Source organism: Spermophilus citellus, assembly GCF_964194105.1.
Source record: "Spermophilus citellus genome assembly, chromosome: 10".
NCBI lineage: Eukaryota > Metazoa > Chordata > Mammalia > Rodentia > Sciuridae > Spermophilus > Spermophilus citellus.
The window spans coordinates 50,255,177-50,273,219 of NC_138197.1; the positions used below are offsets into that span (position 1 = coordinate 50,255,177).

The window sequence follows — 18,043 nt, forward strand, 5'->3', positions numbered from 1 at the left end:
AAATATCCTTTGAAGTTATGTGCCTTTAAGTGTAAACCACAAGTCAGTGATTATATTCATATGCATGTATATATGTGTGACTTTATTTAGATATAGTTTAGAAAGTATGTTTTTATACTTCCTGCTTTATTTGGATATCAATCAAGTTTGTCTGGCAATATGAGAAAAGCCAGTTTTGCAATATTTTCTGTCATATGAACCAAATTTGGAAATAGGCAATGTGATAGTAGTAAGGCAGACTGACAAAATCCTCCTTTCTTGCTGCTTTGCTACCTTCAGCCCTTGGCTTCATCCTCATGTAAGTTTGCTACTTTAGATCCAGTCACCAACGCCTCACCATTATGTCGAGTCATTGCAAGGAAATAAAAGAATCAAAGACCAGCATTTCCTCTCCCTGAAAAGACCCTTTTTAAAGTCCACCATGGCATTTCTCTTTCCATCCATGGTGAAAAATTAAACTAGAAAATATGGGTTTTCCTCTGGAAGTTATATGCCTTGTTAAAAAATCAGTCTTATAATAAGGAGAGGAGAATAGGATATTGAAGATCAGTTAGTGGTTTTTACCACAGCTTCAATATTTTGAGCAAGTGACTTTAAATTTTTCCATCTAAATATTTTTCAGAGAAACAGAGAAAGTGATCAGAAACCAGGTTGCTCAAACTGGAATTTGATAATCTTGGGGTGCTCAACTAACCAGTGAAATTCAATTACAGATGACAGTTTAAGAACTCACAAGAAACCTCTTAGTTTATTTACTGCATTTAAACTATTTTTACATCTTTTAAGTTGCATTTAATTAAACCACATAATACTAAATATTATTTCCAGCACAAGTCTCAAGGCAGATATATAAACACATCTATTCTTTAAAATATCATGAAAACTTACTCTTGTAGAATCAAAAAAACTGTGATCTCACAAAAGTTGAAAGTGGAATGTGGTTACCAGAGACTGTGGAGAATGGGTGAGGGGTGTTGATCAGTAGGCATTAAGCTACAGTTAGATAGGAGCAAGAAGTTCCAGTGTGTGGTTGCACAGTAGGGAGACTATAGCTAACAGAAAAGTACAGTGCATTTCAAAAACCTAAAGGATTTTTGAAAATTTTCACCATCAAGGAAGGATGTTTAAGGAGACAGTTTAACCTGATTTAAAAATTACATAATACGTACATGCATCAAAACATTGCTTTTTCTTGTGTATATGAATAATCTTTATATAACAGTTAAATTTAATTAAAAAATCATGAAATCCTAAGTATATTTTAAAAAATGAAATTAAAGAAACCATAACTGTAGATGCCTATTTATCTCCTCTGGAATTAGGAAACTATTTTTAAGCATAAAAACAAAGATAACAAAACAGAAGAATGCATTTGGCTGGACTAACAATGAAAACATTTTCTTCCATAGAAATAAAACATGAGCAAAGGTCACAGGCATAAACAAGCCATTCTCAGAACAAATATGTACTTCCAACATAGGAAAACAACACTCCATGTTACTAGGAGCCAAATAAATGAAAACTCAAGAAGTTTTATATCCCTTGTCTTATTGGCAAGGATTATAATCAGTATTGGAGAAAGTAGAATATAAATTGGCAAAATATTTCTGAAATGCAATTTGCCCATAAAAAATCTTTTAGAATGTCTCCTGTTCAACTCAGTAGTGGTTAAGGGTATAGATGTGTATATTACATGCATATGTATCAGTGTTGTATGTAGGAACAAATATTGAGAATTTTCTAAATGTACACTTATCCCCTTTGGGTAGCCATCTTCTCTACGGAGAGTGACTATTGCTTCTTTACCCAGAAATATTGGAAATGCAGCAATGGTAAGTGTTCTTAATCAAAAGCCCATTCATTTTTATGTAACAAAATATAACTTCACTAAATACATATTATTGTTTAACATCTGAAATTCTAAAGGTTGCTGGGATGGAAAATAATGACAGATTCAGCAGGAGGTCCAGCAGTTGGTGAGTGTGATTTTTGTGGTTTCACTTTTGGAACCTCACTGTTTTATAATGGGGTAAAGTAAATAAGCATTTGAAATAGTAGTGCAACTTCTAATTTGTCCAGAGCATAAATAAATATAAAAAACTGGCATATGTTGATTTTTATTAAGAAATAAAAGAGTTTTGTGAAAGTGCCAAGGAAAAAATTAGAAAATGTAATTTTCGTTTTGATTTAATCTGTAGGAAATAATTTACAATGGCTACAGATATGTTTATTTTGATATGTGGCTATTGTCTTCTTTGCTTAGGCGTATTTTGGGGTCAAAGCAGAGTGAACACCGTCCCTCGTTACATCGATTTATTAGCACCTATTCCTGGGCAGATGCTGAAGATGAAAAATGTGAACTGAAGTAAGTCCATTTACTAACATGACATAAGCTGGGGCATAACAATGGGGACCACAGTAGTTCCATGGAAATGAGATTGATGCTGTCTCAAAAATATAGTTAATTGTGGAAGATTTTTATCACCCCTAAAGCACTCTATGAAAATTATCTGTGAATACATTCACTCTTTTAGCATCACAATGGGAAGGTTTGTGGTTAGAAAAATCCTTAAAATTTGTCCAATTGGCAAAGATCATTTTTTTTTTCCTGTTTAGGTGTTTGTCCTTGGGGAAAAGTCAATAAAGAGCCACAGAAGTAAAATCTTCATCTAATTAGATTTAAAAAAAATTATACTGTATGCTGTTTAAATACATAAAATGAATCCCACTATCCTGCATAATTACAATGTACCAATTAAATTTTTAGAACATGAAGTGTATGTGTGTGTGTGTGTATGTGTGTGTTCATGAAAGATAGGAATATATGTGCCTTCATCCATTTATATAAATGAAGAGGAGGGAAATTAAACTATACTATTGTCTCTATATCCAGCAAATTAAACAAAATATACTGTTTACTTCTATAGTGAAGGTAGAGGACAAGGAGGAGGAAAGTGAAGAAATGCTGCCTCTGTCCTTGGAAGGCAGCAAACTGCTTAAGATTACTTGGTCTTAGTTTTCAATCTTTTGAAGGAACCTCTTTTTTCCCCACCCTGTTTGTAACAGGCTCCCAGGAGTTAGAAAAATAAAAAGAATCTGAGGGTAGGCAACAATGTCAGATTGTCTTTATATTGTTTAGGATTGAGGATAATCCCATGGGAGGTATTTCAAAATGACCATAAAATATTTCATTAAGATCTCTCAACTAACAAATGAGAAAACTAAGTCTTTGTAAACAAAATATTGGTTCATGGAGAAAATTACAATTGATTTTTGCCTTTGGGCCCTTGTTTCCTTTATATTTCCTGTAGATGTGTGACTGGAAAAAAAATTTAAAAAAATTAAAACAGTTTCCTTTGGCAATTGTGAGGGCATAACATATTTAGGATTTAAAAGTTCAAATCCAGCTAGGAACCTTTAGTAAACATTATAATCATAAAACAATTAGGTTTCATTCAGGTGCAGGAAATATAGTCAAGTCATATGCTATTCTCCAGTACATTGAATATTAGTTTAATTAGCTTAGCATTGAAAATATTTTCATGAACATTTTAAGATTTTCAGATAAAGAGAAGAAATGACACTTCATTTTACTCCAAGCAATGAGAAATTTTTTCACCATATTTCAAATGAAAAAAATTATAGGTCATTTATCCTCTTTGTAAAGTATGATTAAAGATAATATCTATATCTATATATCTATCTAAGTTAAGAAAGAAATTGCAGTGATAACATTAGTTAATTATATGTTTTTGTCTATTTCTTTGTTTTGTGTGCCTTGGTTATTATCTCTGCTTTTTATATGAGCATTTACTATTTTTCTATATAGAAGTTATTTTTATCACCAAATTTATAGAAATTTAATTTTTGGATATCAAATCTTCATTAAGCAAGACAAATATTCATGCATCCCTTGAGTTACACAGCAAATCAGCAATATTTTATAAGTTATAGCATATTATAATTAGTTTCAATATTTAAAAACAATATTTATTCATAGAACTAAAGATGACTCAGAACCTCCTGAAGAAGAAATAGTAGAAAGAACAAGGAAGACAAGCCTTTCTGAAAAGAAAACTAATCCATCAAAGTGGGACATCTCTTCCATGTAAGTTGCCTGCTTGCTAAATGATACCACATGAGGGGAAAGGGAAAGGCAGGATTAATAGTCCTAATCCAATTCCTTTACTAAAAGACATGCCAAATTGTTCAATATAAGATGAATAACAAACTTAACAAACTTTATATGATCTACTACAATAGTTATCCCTGAATATATTTTACAAGAGGCAGAAGAGTTGACAATGTTAGGAACTTAATTCTGAAACCAGATAGCCTAGGCTCAAATTTCAGCTCTCTCACTAGCTGTTTGACCTGGGCAAGTACATCCATTTGTAAGCACTGATGTCTTCATTTGGGAAATTGAGATGACAGCAGTACCTATGTCATTGTGTTGTCCTAATTAAATGAACTGTCACCTCTAAGATGCTTAGTTTCTTGTATTTCTAAAAAATAATTTTAGTGAGAAATGACATGTATATATACACATATATAAGACCATAAACATACAACCTGTTCTACCAAGTAAATATTTTGGTTCCACTGAAGGAGTAAAAGTTGCTTTACCTGATTGAAAGAATAAGTTGAATATGTGCATGTACTTTTTAGGAGTTAATACCTAAACCACATAATTTCCAGGTTCTCAGCAGAGCATATGTAATTCTAAGGGGCAATGGGGGGGCACCTTGTGCCCCAAACCAAGAGGATACATCATAGGGCAGCATTGTAATGTGGAGGTCAGATCAATGACTTGATTAGTGCTGTTAGCAAAACGAGTGTTTCTAATAACAAATAATTATGCTTACCCATGTCTTTTTGTGTTTTCCTCATAGTTATGACACAATAGCTTCCTGGGCAACAAATCTCAAGACTTCCATCAGGAAGGCTAACAAGGCCTTCTGGATTTCTGTGGTGTTCATTGTACTGTTTGCAGCTCTGATGAGCTTCCTCACAGGCCGATTTTTCCAAAAATCTGTGGATGCTGCCCCCACACAGGAAGGGGACTCCTGGCTATCTCTAGAACATATCTTGTGGCCATTTACCAGCCTCTGCCACAATGGGCCACCACCAGTGTGACCAGTGATCCAGTGACCAGTGAATCACCAGTGTGATGTAGTGCATCCTGATATCTTGATTTTTAATGTTTCAGTATCTGAACTTAATAAATTAGTAACTTTTAGTTGGGAAAGTATAGTACAAAACCAGAGGTTCTTAGAACAACTGTAAAATGTTTTACATTCCCATTTTTTGCAATCACCTTCCCAACTAAACTAAAGGGAGGAGAATTTGCCTATATTTTAATGAGCTCTTTGAGAAAGAAATATATATTGTTTTGCTAAAACTTATCTAAATAAAGATCCATTTAAATCTTCATACAGTGAAAGCTGAAATTCTCAATAGCCCAAAGAAAAAAGCCTACCTACTTTGTTTAAAATAAAATTTGAATATAAAATACTATTCAATAATTTTAATAGCCTATTTTAAAATTATTCACTTTGAAAAATACCTGATTGTTTTCCCCAAACTTGTTTGATTCTTCACATTGAATAGTTTGCAAGTAGAGATTTAAGAATAGCTGAGAAATCTAATAGAGAGTAGCATATGACAAACAGAGTCAATAAATAGGCTGTTGGAATTTTTGATTTTCTCCATTGCTTCCCTGGAAGCAACATCCTTCAACATGTGATATAGAGTGGAATGAAACTCAGTTCCTTCTTTAAGTGCTTCTGAGTATGAATCACTGTTTTCATCCATCTTGAGTCTTTGTGCTCTGTCACCACTAAACATTAAAAGGACCCACTTAGGATTCTCAATAAGCTCTTCAGTTGGTTGTTCCCTTGCCTAAAGAAAATTAGCAAAATCTGTTAGCAGTTCTTCTCTTATTAAGGACTTTTGTAGTTGAGTATTATTTGAATTATTTTTAAACCATGAAACTATATTTATGGAGCTTATTCACATTAATTGAGGCAAAAATATTGAGTGCCTATCATGTTCCAGGTACTGTTCTAGGTGGTGGGGATGTAACAGTGAAATGCAGGGGGGAGATAACCCATATATATTAATAACTGGAGCAACAAAACTCTGCCCTCAAGGAGCTTATATTTGAGTGAAGGAAATAAGAATAATAATTTGTGCTAAAATATTTATCAGTCAGGGACTGGGAGTGTAGCTCAATGGTAGAATTTACTTGCCTAGTATGCATGAGGCCCTGAATTTGATCCCCAGGACTTTAACTTTTAGGATTTGATATATTGTATCTGTCAGACAATAGTAAATGTGTCAGTAGAAAGTTAAATTGGAAGCTTAATCCTCTCAGGAGCCTGTGAAATATATATATATAATTTATTTCCCCAGATTAGTTTTTAGCTAAATTCTTCACTTTCAAGCTTTATTTATGTCTGACCTCCTGAGTCCTCCTTCCCAGCACCCTCCTCGATACTATACACTGCCCAACCCCACTATTCCTGTTTTTTTTCTTTTTACATAACACTTTTCACCTTTTTAATCTGTGTGTGTGTGTGTGTGTGTGTGTGTGTGTGTGTGTGTGTATAAATAATGTTAAAGGCTTTCATTTGTTTTTAAATCAATGTAAAGAGCACTCGCTTAGCACACTCGAGGCCCTGGGTTCGATCCTCAGCACTGCATAAAAACAAATAAACAAAATAAACGTATTGTGTACAACTAAAAAATAAATTATATATATATATATATGAGGTATATGAAGTCATGAACATTTGATACCATAATGGACCACAAAGTTATTACCTTTAAATAGGTAGGTCTTATATTTTTGATTATTTTTGAAGGTTGATTTTATTAACCTTTGTAAGAGGAGAAGTCATGTCTACAGTTACCTAGTTTTTGAGTACCTATTTTGGAAAACAAAGTTTTATGGGCTTTGCATACTATACCTTAAATATAACTTTTGTAGTATTACATACTATATTCCACTTGCTCCAACCAAATGCAAAAGCAGAACTTAGCAGGGCCATTTGTCGATAAGCTCTCATTTCTACTGATGGATTCTGTAAATACAAACAGAACTGACCTTGGAGCCTCCCAACAAATCTCCCTTCCATCCTTAACACATAAGGATTCATTTAAAAATTTAAGTCAGATTATATGATTTCTCTATTAAAATTTAACAATGGATTTCTTCCCTTTCTGAGTAGAATCCAAAGTTGTTGATGTCTACACAGGTCCTCTGTGATCTGCCTCTACCACTACATATACCCGCCCCCCCATCAGCTATCTGGCCTTATCTCCTCCTCTTCCTTTGCTCTCTCAGTTCCAGGCTCCTTGCTGCTGGTCCAGTCCTGGCTATTCCTTCAGGGTTATTGCTCCAGCTGTTCTCTCTGCCTGGAAGCTGTTTCCCCAGATCCATTTTTAGCTAAATTCCACACTGTCAAGCTTTACTCATGTCTGACCTCCTGAGTCTTCCTTCCCAGCACCCTCCTTGATACTGTACACTGCCCAACCCCTACTATTCCTTATCTGTTTTTTTTCCTTTTTACATAACACTTTTCACCTTTTTAATTTACATGACCATCCTATTTTCCTTTCCCTCTAAAGAATATAAGCTTTAAAGGGGCAGGGGGCTTTGGTTTACTCATTTTTTCCTAATATTTAAATCAATGCCCCTACCATATAAGTGTTCAGGAAAAAAAATTGACTATTCTGAAAACAAATAGGATACCACATTTGTCATAGTAGTTACTACAGGTAATTTGAGTTAACATTTTTTTTTCTATGCATACAGTTAGATACCTTTTGCTAGATGAGTATTGCCAAATGTTATATAAATGGCTACATATTTTGTTTACTATTTTCTAGGGCATTCATAAACACATTCTGAAGCATGTAACTCTTCTGCCTACAAAGATATTTATTACAAAGACAATTTATTAGAAGCACTTGTGTCTTCATATATTACAACTGTTTACTAAGCATTTTATTCTAGGAATATGCTAGGTGCTAGAAGAACCAAAATTATTTAAAAAAAAAAAAAGCTGCTGTCCTCGTGGCTGTCCCAGGTTAGTGTGGAGGGATCTTATTTAAACCCTGTGAGTAACAGAAAGGAGCACATAGACATGAAGGCTCTTCCAAGAAACCAAGGAAAGTGGCTTGGTATATTAAAGGGCTTTTTATATGTTTAATTTTGTCTGTGTTTGAGACAGTGCAGAGTTACTCTCTTAAGCAATCTTAATAGTCATGGAAAAGGAAAGAAAATATGCGAAATGAGAAGTAGCCTGGACAGTTTTTGCACTAAACTGACAGGCCATGATGTGCTATACTTGCCAATATGAAGATCATGCTATAGATTTAATTCTTGGGGGAGATTATTACATACTTGAGAAGACTCTGGACGTCTCATTTTTTCACTTATTCTTTCTAAATTTAATCCTCTGTAGCTGATTCTATAAAACTCACATTGCACCTTAGGACTTATATTAAATTAAATATTTGCCAACATTCTAAATTTACGCTACATTAAATTTGGAAAGATTCCTTCATACCTTATTGTTTGTAACAACATAAAAATGAGAGTGTCCCGATGGGAAGATATTCAATCCAGCTTCTTTCAGAGCAAAAATGAAAGATATAGGACTCATCCATTTTCCTTCCAAATTAGAAACATGTTCTTTGTCTTTTATTTTGATTGAAATTAACATGCAGAGATTTTCCTGATTTAAAATAAGAAAAAGAAAAACTTTGATAGAAAGTGAAAGAAATTACTCCAGTACCATTCCAGGTCCAGTCCTTATGTTCATTCTGTAGATTTTTTTAAAACATACCAGTATATTAAAAAGACTGCAGGGCAGGTATGTTTTAGATCTAATCTGAAATGGTACCACAAAGTCCCCATGTTACCTTAAATCAATTTACTCTCTATAGGCTTCATTTGAATAATCAATTGGACTACAATTGACTGAAATCCTCTATTTTATGTTATCATATGAAAATATAAAGTATGTTCACATTGAAATTAAAACAGCTACAAAAGCCAGGCAGGTGCATGCCTATAATCCAAGCTGCTCAAGAAGCTGAGACAAGAGGATTGTTAGTTCAAAGCCAGCCTAAGGAACACAGAGGCACTAAGCAACTCAGTGAGAACATGTTTCTAAATGAAACACAAAATAGGGCTGGGGATGTGGCTCAGTGGTTGAGTGCCCCCAAGCTTAATCCCCAGTACCAAAAACAAACAAACAAAAAAGCAAACTATGAAACCATGATTGTAATTTTAGAGATTAATCTTAATTATTTAACATGTGAAAGTTAATGATATAAATCCACCAGTTTTAAGGTTTGGCAAACTGGCAATTTGAAGATTAAGTATAGAGTTCACATCTCAAAAGTTTTTTCCTAAAGGTTAATATATCCTATTTAGCCCAATATGTCTAAAATATTTCAATACATAATCAATATAAAATTATTGGGACAATTTGCATTTTTATACTAAGTATTCAAAATCTGATATGTATTTTACAACTATAGCACATGTTAATTTGGACTAATCACATTTCAGGAGCTCAATAGAATAACTAGTCCATTATATAGTACAGATGTACCTTTAAAATCTGACTTGAAAATGCACTCTACAACCCTTGGCATTTCAGCCTTCATATTCAAAAATGGACACTGAAAGTGTTCATAATTTTCCATCAGCCTAGAGTAAGAGTATGCTCAGGAATCTTCAGTGCTGCTGGGATGGCATAAGCACAGTAGCACCAGATGGGTTGGAAGCCCTGACAGGAAGCCCCCATTATAACCCTCTATGCAATCTTAGGAAGGTCACTTAACGTCCTGATGCCTTGGGCCTCAGTTTACCCCTATATAAAATGTGATGATGTATCAGAAATATTTTAAGGGCCATTACAGCATTGACAGTCCAGAGTGCTCTCTCATCCCACCTTGTTTTAAAAGCAAAGCTTGATAATATTTTGATTTTTCTACAACACTCATAAGGAAGTCTAAAGAATCTTAAAAAAACTTCATTGAAATATATTTTACATATCACAAAATCCACTCATTTCACATATAAATCCAATTATTTTTAGTAGTAAAACTATCACATAAATCAGTTTTAGAACATTTTCATCCCACCTAATAAAATCCCTTACACTCATTTTTAATTAATCTTCATTCTCAGCCCCAGGCAGCCACTAATCCACTTGTGGCTTTATAAATTTCAGGCTGTGTACTTTCTGACTGATAAGCAATAAGTCTCATTCAGAGGGAGACCCAATCCAAGGGGATTACATATGGTTGGATGATACCACAAGTCATACCACAACCAGACTTGTTGGTCCATTAATTGATCTAACCCTAGTAACTTTAGGATACATATTTGAGCCTCACTACTTACATGTCATTACATGTTTATTCAATCAATATCTTATTTAGAAACAATGACTCAGAACAAAGTCTGGATGTAATCACAAAATACAATATATAAACAAGTGGCGATTTTTTGACATACTTATATACACAGACTTGTTATTAATAGTAACTCACCTTAATTTGTATCTGAATCTCAGTAAAAAGTGTAGTCACAATTAAAAGTACATTATTAATTTCAAGTGGTTTTAATTCCCATGACAGGAATGGCATGTTAACATGAGAGTCTTGAATCAAGGTAACAGGACCAAAAGTTTCCAGGCTGAATGATATAAGTCTTGCTTCTGCATCGTAAGATACATTACTGATGCCATCAGTTCTCCAACGTTTACCTTTATAGTGAAGGAAGAAAGTGATAATTTCATGATAAGATGAATTATTATAATTTCCTATGATAAGATGAATGAAACTATCTAAATAATCACAGTGTGTATAAATTGATCTTTAAGAACAGAAGCTCAAAATTAAGCTAAATTTTCTGGGAGTTTCTGTGCTGCTAGGATCAAGTCCAAACTCTGTTAAGACCTGCAGAGTGGACCTTTGACACTGACTTTGTCCCTTGATATTTCTCACACCTGTTTTCAGCCCCACTTTTCATTCTCTCCTGATGTTTACTCCTGTGTCTTTGCACATGTAGTTCGTTCTTCCTAGAATACTCCTCCTCAACATTTTAGAGAAACTCTCTTCACCTTTGTTTTAAAAAAAACTTTAAAATTCACCTGATTCTAGTAAATTGATATTAAATTTAACCAGTTGTGTAACCATTATATAATCCAGTTATAGAACATTTTTATTTTTATCTCCCCCATATTAAGATCCCTATGTCTATTATTTTTTTGGTACTGGGGATGAAATCCAGGGGCACTTAACCACTGAGACACATCCCCAGCCCTTTTTTATATTTAATTTAGATACAGGGTCTTGCTTACTTGCTTAGGGCCTTGCTAAATTGCTGAAGTTGGCTTTGAACTCACAATTCTCCTGCCTTAGCCTCCAGAGTTGCTGGGATTACAGGCATGTGCCACTGCACCTGGCCAAGATCCCTATGTCTATTTACAATTCATTCCCACCCTTCTGTCCCAGGCAGCTATTAATATACTTCTTGTCTCCAAAGATTTACCCTTCTGGGACTTTTCATATAAATGCAATCATACAATATGTGGTCTTCTGTTTCTCTTACAACTCAGTAAAAGCCAGTTTAAGATGGGAAAATGATTTGAATAAACATTTTGCCAAAGAAGATATATGTAAGACTAATAAGCATGTTTTACACTATTAGTCACTAGGGAAATACAAATTAAAACTGCAATGAGAGTCTACTTAATATCTACCAGAAAGATGACAGATAATAAATGTTGGTCAGGACATGGAGAAATGAAACCATACATTGCTAGTAGACATGGAAAATGGTACAGCACTTTGAAAAACAGTTTGGCAGTTTGTTAAAAAGCTACATGTAAAATTACTCCTCAATCCCACTCTTAGGTATACACCCAAGAGGACAGAAAATGCTTCTATGCACACATTTTGTGTCTAAAGCCCTGTTCCATGACCATCCTATGAGAAAGTCCCCCAAGGTCCCTGTTGTGTTCTGTGGCACTTCATGTCTATTCTAGCACCTACCACATGGAATGGAAATGTTTTCCCTGTGCGCCTTTCCTACAAGTCTGAAAACCTCAAGAGGAAGAAACTACTCTCGTTTATCTCCATATATCTTATGGTTTAGCATATTTATAGGATGGATGAATAAACCATTCTCTTCCCAGATGTTATCTTCATTTCCAGTTGGTTCTTTCATCTTCTCACATGGAAGCTTCTATTGACTAGTTTTTGTTCTTAAAATCAAATACTAAATACAATTACACTGACAAATACTGCTACACTAGCAAAAATAATTTGTAAAGATAAAAATTATTGCCTATAAGTCTCCAAATTTTGAAGCACAAAAAGCTTCCCCAGAGTTTAAAATTTTCAGGGGTTGGAAGTTGTTGCTAATTAGTGCCATTACATAAATTCTACATAGTTCATATTTCCATAAATTGAGTTAGATAAATTGTCATTCTAATTTAGTGTGTATAATTTAAATGCGATTTTTAGGAGCATTTCTACGAATGTGACATCTCTAAAGCAACAAGAAAGAAGAAATTACATAATTGTTCAGTTTGATGTATTTTGTAGTTTAGTCTGTTAGAAATATACTTTTCCATGTAATAAACAACTTCTAGAACATAAATGTATGTGGCTTTGTCTACACAAGCAGAAATGTATGCACTGGAGTATTCATAAGAAAAGTTTAAACCACAAAATATTAACATTTACCTCTTTTGATACGAGTTATTAAGTTCTCTGCCCCTGTAACAAAAATGGAATACGAGCTCTTTTCCTTAATGATCTTGTCTGTTCCCAAGTATGTAAATCCTTTCAAAATAAATGGATATAAAACAACCCTAAAAATAAAGCTCCACAGTTTTCATCTTGGTTTTTTATACTGTGCCCACAAATTTACCTGATGGAGATTTCCCAAAATTCAGCTACCTTACCTCCAAAGAAGTATTTGGTAATGATTATCTAATGATTATCTTCTATTTTTGTTGGTACATCTGATTTTATAGCTCTGTATTTTAATAGTGTGACTAAGCAACAATTTGCCTTGGTTCAAGAATCAAAAATTGTAAAATGGTATACAGTGACTAGTTTTCCAATACTTGTTTGCAATTTACACATGATTAACATTAAAATAAAAGATTAATCACCTCAATCTGATTTTTTATGAGACAGTGGAAGTTATTTTATGAAGCATTTGAGATACTTTCATCCATTTTTAAACATAATGATATAACCATAAAGTAATTATTCATAGATTATGTCAAACTAACAATTTAGGAACTAACAAAATTCAATAAACTTTAAAATTCCAACTCTATCCATTTGTATCAAGAGCAAACAACAAAGACCCTATACCTGACATTATGAAAAGAGAAAATCAGTTTATAGACTATGTTTTCTGTTCAATTTGAGGATTTATATTATTGTCCTTCTTTTTATTACATACTTACAAAAGCTAGCTAAGCAAAGCAATTTTAAGCCAAAAAGCATTGCTGTAGACATCACAATACCTGACTTCAAATTATACTACAGAGATATAGTAACAAAAACTGCATGGTACTTGCATAAAAACACACAGACCAATGGTACAGAATAGAAGACAGAGACAAACACACTCAGATACAGTCATTTGATCCTTAACAAAGATACCAAAAACATACATGGGAGAAAAGACAGCCTTTTTAACAAATGGTGAGGAGACAACTGGTTATCCATACGTAGAAGAATGAAATTAGACCCTTACCTCTCACTCTGTACAAAAATCAATTCAAAATAGATCAAAGACCTAGGAATTAGAAACTATGCAACTCCCAAATAAAACATAGAGGAGTTTTCAGCACAGGCAACAACTTTCTCAGTAGGACCCTGAGAGTTAAGGAAATAATACTGAAAATTAACAAATGGGACAGCATCAAATTAAAAAGCTTCTGCACAGCTAAAGAAACAATTAGGAATATGAATAGAGAACCCACAGAATGAGAGAACATCTTTATTAGTTATTATTCTGTCAGAGGATTAATATCTTGAATACATAGAGAGCTCAAAAAAAACCTTTACACCAAAAAATTAAACAACCCAATTAATAAATAGGCAAAAGAATTAAATAGACACTTCTGAAAAGAATAAATATAAATGGCTAACAAATATATGAAAAAATGTTTGACATCATTAGCAATTAGGGAAATGCAAATCAACTCCACTGAGACTTCATCTCACATCAGTCAGAATGGCACTCATCAAGAATACAAACAAAAATAAAGGCTGGAGGGGATGTAGAGAAAAAGGAGCACTTTTACACTGTTGGTGGGACTATAAATTGGTACATCTTCTAAGGAAATCAGTGTGGAGGTTTGTCAAAAGACTAGGCATGGAATCACCACATGACCCAGCTATACCACTCCTTGGAATTTATCCTAAAGAATTAAAGTCATCTTATTTACAGTGATACATGCATACCCATGTTCCTAGCAGCACAATTCACAATAGACAAACTATGGAACCAGCCTAGGTATCCATCAATGGGTGAATGGATAAAGAAAATGTGGTATATATGTACAATGAAGTCTTATTCCTTCAGAAAGAAAAATGAAATTATGTCATTTGCAGAAATGGATGGAACCAGAGACTGTCACATTAGGTGAAATAAGTCAGGCTCGGAGAGTTAAGGGTCATATGTTTTCTTGCATATATGGAAGTTAGAGAGAAAAAAGGAAAAGAAAGCTGGGGGTCAATTTCCTAAAATCAAAGGGAGATCAATAGAGGAAATGGGCCAAGGGGTGGGAAGTGGGGAGGTGGCGCGCAAGTGCTGGGGAATGATATTAGCCAAATTATATTGTTATGTCACGTGCATGTATGGATATGTAACAACAAATTCCATCAACATATACAATTATAATGCACCAATAAAAATGTGGAATAATATAAAAGCTGGCTAAGGCATTGTTGTACCTTCAGCATCCCACCTTACAACCTTAGGATCTTCGAAAAAGATCACATTCTCATGAACCTTGAGCGTGACCTCTATAGGTGGAAAAGCATTTTCTGTATCAAAGTCTTCCACGGTTTCTGGAGGATATGTGAATTTCTGTAATCCTTCTTGGAGTATCTTTTAAAAATGACCAAAACACCACCATGTTAGAAAGTGACTAGTAACAGTTAAAGATGTAACTATTACTAAGTAAAATATATGATTTAATAAGCACTGAAGTTTGGTCCCATTTAGCTGAAGCCTGACTAGTAAATGTCACAACAAAATTGAAAGATAAATGATTGAGGGAAAAAATCACTGTAATTACAGAACTTCCTATGGGCCAGGTTCTAGAGCTTCTCCAACATTTTATTCCTCAGAGAAATCCTACAAATGCCAATATTTAACAGAGAAGGTAATTAAGACTTAGAGAAATCAAGCCATTTTCCAAAGTTTATGAAATGACTGCAAGGAAGTACCAGATCTATAGGACTCCAAATTACACACTAAAACCTCAGGAAGGACACATAGGTAAAAAGAAGTGTAGATAACCTTTTAAGAAGTATAGAAATGAGAGGGTGAAAGTAAAGCCAACAGCAGATTTTTCCAGGATAAGGGAGATTTGTGTATTTTAAGAATGTAGCAGAGAAGCATCTAGGAAATGGGGAAATTTAAAATATCATAAAACAGAGAAACACTGGTTGAGGCATGATTCTAGAGGAAGTAAGAAGTTGTTGAAAAAAATCTTGGGAAAAAAAGAGGAAGTCCTCTTTGTTGCAAGAGAAAGAAAAATGAGTGTGAAGGAGGTTTTGGGTTCCAACCAGCATGAAGTGAAGGTGGATGAGGACATTCTCATAAAATTCAAGAACATAAAATTTTTGATGGATAAATAGCTTTGAAGGCCTCCCTTTAACTACCCTGCTCTTTAGGTGGTTCCTCAAGTATGGAGAGAAGATTCAAATACATCCTTTGAAGAAATTACATACCAGATGATCTCTCCCAGGCTTGCTCTATTAAATGAACTCTTATTTGTGGGGAGAAAGGGGAAAGAATGGCAATATCAAAATTGGTTGAGTGGGGTGGGCCAAAAATAATCTCTCAAATACATAGCCCAAATATATATATATCACACAAACAGATACATGGTGTATCTGTGGTTTAAAATTTTGTTGGGGGTTGACAAGGAAAAAAAAGTGTCTTCTACAAAGGCTCCAAACTACAAAAAAAAAAAAAAACACTAAGAAATACTTATTTAAACAATGCACCAAAGTCCTTAACGGATGGGATTGTGTGTGAGAAGTAACTGGTAGTCTGTGTATATACTGAGTTACTAGAGAGAGGGAGAAAGATAGAGAAGGGAAAGGGGGAAGAGAAGAAAAATAGGAGTGGACTCTGACAGCATAACTTGGAATATATGGCAGTATGCTCTGGATGCAGCCACCATGAGGTTAAAAGAAACGAAGTCAATACCTGTGAAAATGTTATTACTTATAAAACAGGAGTATGAAACTCCTTGAAAGATGATATAACAACTGCTGTCATCAGTATTCTTACCACTCCAAGCATGTTCTGTGAATGGCAGCACCAGTGTCACCTGAATCAGTGCTTCTCAAATGTTTATGTGCATGTGAATCATCTCTCAAATCCCTCTTGTCAAAATGAAGATTCAATAGATCTGAGATCACTCAAAATATGCATTTCTTAGATATCCCCTTGTGATGCCACCACAGCTGGTTCAGTGCTACTGGATCACATTTTATATAATTAAGATTCATACCAGTGATTCTCAAACTTCAGGGTGTGTTTTGTTAAAACACAGATTGCTGAGCCTCACCATTGGGGTTTCTGATTCAGTAACTTTGAGGTTCATGAATTCACATTTCTAGCAAATTCCCAGATGATGTCAGTGGTTTCTCATGTTTCTGTTCAACCACAGATCTAGATGAGTCTACAAACTGTGGCCCCTGAGAAATCCCTCCCGCCACTGCTTTTTGTAAATAAAATTGAAGTAGAACACAAACATGTGCATTTGTTTACACACAGTCATTTTAGCACTATAAGAGCAGTGTTGAGTGCTTTCAACAGAGCTAGTGTGGTCCACAAAGCTGAATACATTTACCATCTGGTCTTTTACAGAAAAAGTCTCCCAACCTCTGATCTCATCTATCATTATTAAGGCCAATTCAGTACTTTCAAACATGAGTGATGTAGGTTTTTACAATTAAGTTAACATGTGTATTCTAATTTAAAAAATCATATTGTTTTAGAATCTGTTAATGTCCTTTAGTATTTGTTCTTTGTGATTAATAGTGTTCACAGTTTATTAGATGTTCAGATCATTCAATATGAAGTAAAGGCATAAGCAACTATTTTACTTATGTTTATATTAAAGAATTTACTTACTTGCACAATCATCCAGCCATTCACTGGCTTGTACTGTGGGGGAAGCTCCAAAATATCCAAGTGGTACACTCCACCTAGAGTTGTGAATTGGTATAAGTCCACCTCATTGTCTTCATATATAAATGGCTTTTCAGTAGTATTCTCTATCAGGTATAACTGTGCTAGAGGTAAACAGATTGATACCATTTCTAAATAGGTCACAATATTTTTGTATTTTCTTAGGAGTGAAAAGAAAAAATTCTAATATTGATGAAGGAAGTTTTTATGTAAGTAGCTACTAAGACTTTGCAAAAAGTGCATAACTCAGAACTATTCACAGAGCTAATCATAGAGATGGGAATACACATGTGTAATGCTCGGGTGCAGGCTCCATTTATATTTATATTTATATTTTCATACCAACATTTTAGGAATATGCATATGATAACCATGTGTTATTATTTTAAAAAATCTTATATAAAAGATAAAAATGGTTTGACACAAAATTTGATAATTATCAAACTATTTTTTTAAATGTTGAACAAGTACTTATTGAGTTACTTCTTGCTGCTAGCCACTGGCTGGGGTTACAGCACAGAACTAAATAAGCAAAAAATTATGATCTTCATA

The 18,043-nt window shown here is 34.0% G+C and overlaps 2 protein-coding genes across 4 annotated transcripts in view; one reads left to right on the top strand and one right to left on the bottom strand.

The window, feature by feature from the left end:
• Positions 1-5,189, top strand: part of IRAG2 (inositol 1,4,5-triphosphate receptor associated 2) — a gene marked incomplete at its 5' end in the record, with an annotated part of 119,124 nt that extends 113,935 nt beyond the window's left edge. Inside the window, 5 exons of the mRNA XM_081310802.1 lie at positions 1,770-1,832; positions 1,927-1,976; positions 2,264-2,365; positions 4,001-4,108; positions 4,893-5,189. Coding sequence (XP_081166928.1) covers positions 1,770-1,832; positions 1,927-1,976; positions 2,264-2,365; positions 4,001-4,108; positions 4,893-5,136 — 567 coding nt within the window. The 3' untranslated portion in view covers positions 5,137-5,189. The remainder of the gene's footprint in view (positions 1-1,769; positions 1,833-1,926; positions 1,977-2,263; positions 2,366-4,000; positions 4,109-4,892) is intronic.
• Positions 5,190-5,239: 50 nt separating this feature from the next.
• DNAI7 (dynein axonemal intermediate chain 7) overlaps positions 5,240-18,043 on the bottom strand; it is an 83,112-nt gene continuing 70,308 nt past the window's right edge. The window contains exons 12-17 of one of the 3 annotated variants that reach the window (XM_081311153.1): positions 17,435-17,595; positions 15,013-15,169; positions 10,576-10,790; positions 8,577-8,744; positions 6,972-7,085; positions 5,240-5,901 (exon numbers count right to left, since the gene is read on the bottom strand). In XM_081311153.1, coding sequence (XP_081167279.1) covers positions 5,626-5,901; positions 6,972-7,085; positions 8,577-8,744; positions 10,576-10,790; positions 15,013-15,169; positions 17,435-17,595 — 1,091 coding nt within the window. In that variant the 3' untranslated portion in view covers positions 5,240-5,625. The remainder of the gene's footprint in view (positions 5,902-6,971; positions 7,086-8,576; positions 8,745-10,575; positions 10,791-15,012; positions 15,170-17,434; positions 17,596-18,043) is intronic. The other 2 variants (XM_081311155.1, XM_081311154.1) reach the window with 2 other exon arrangements.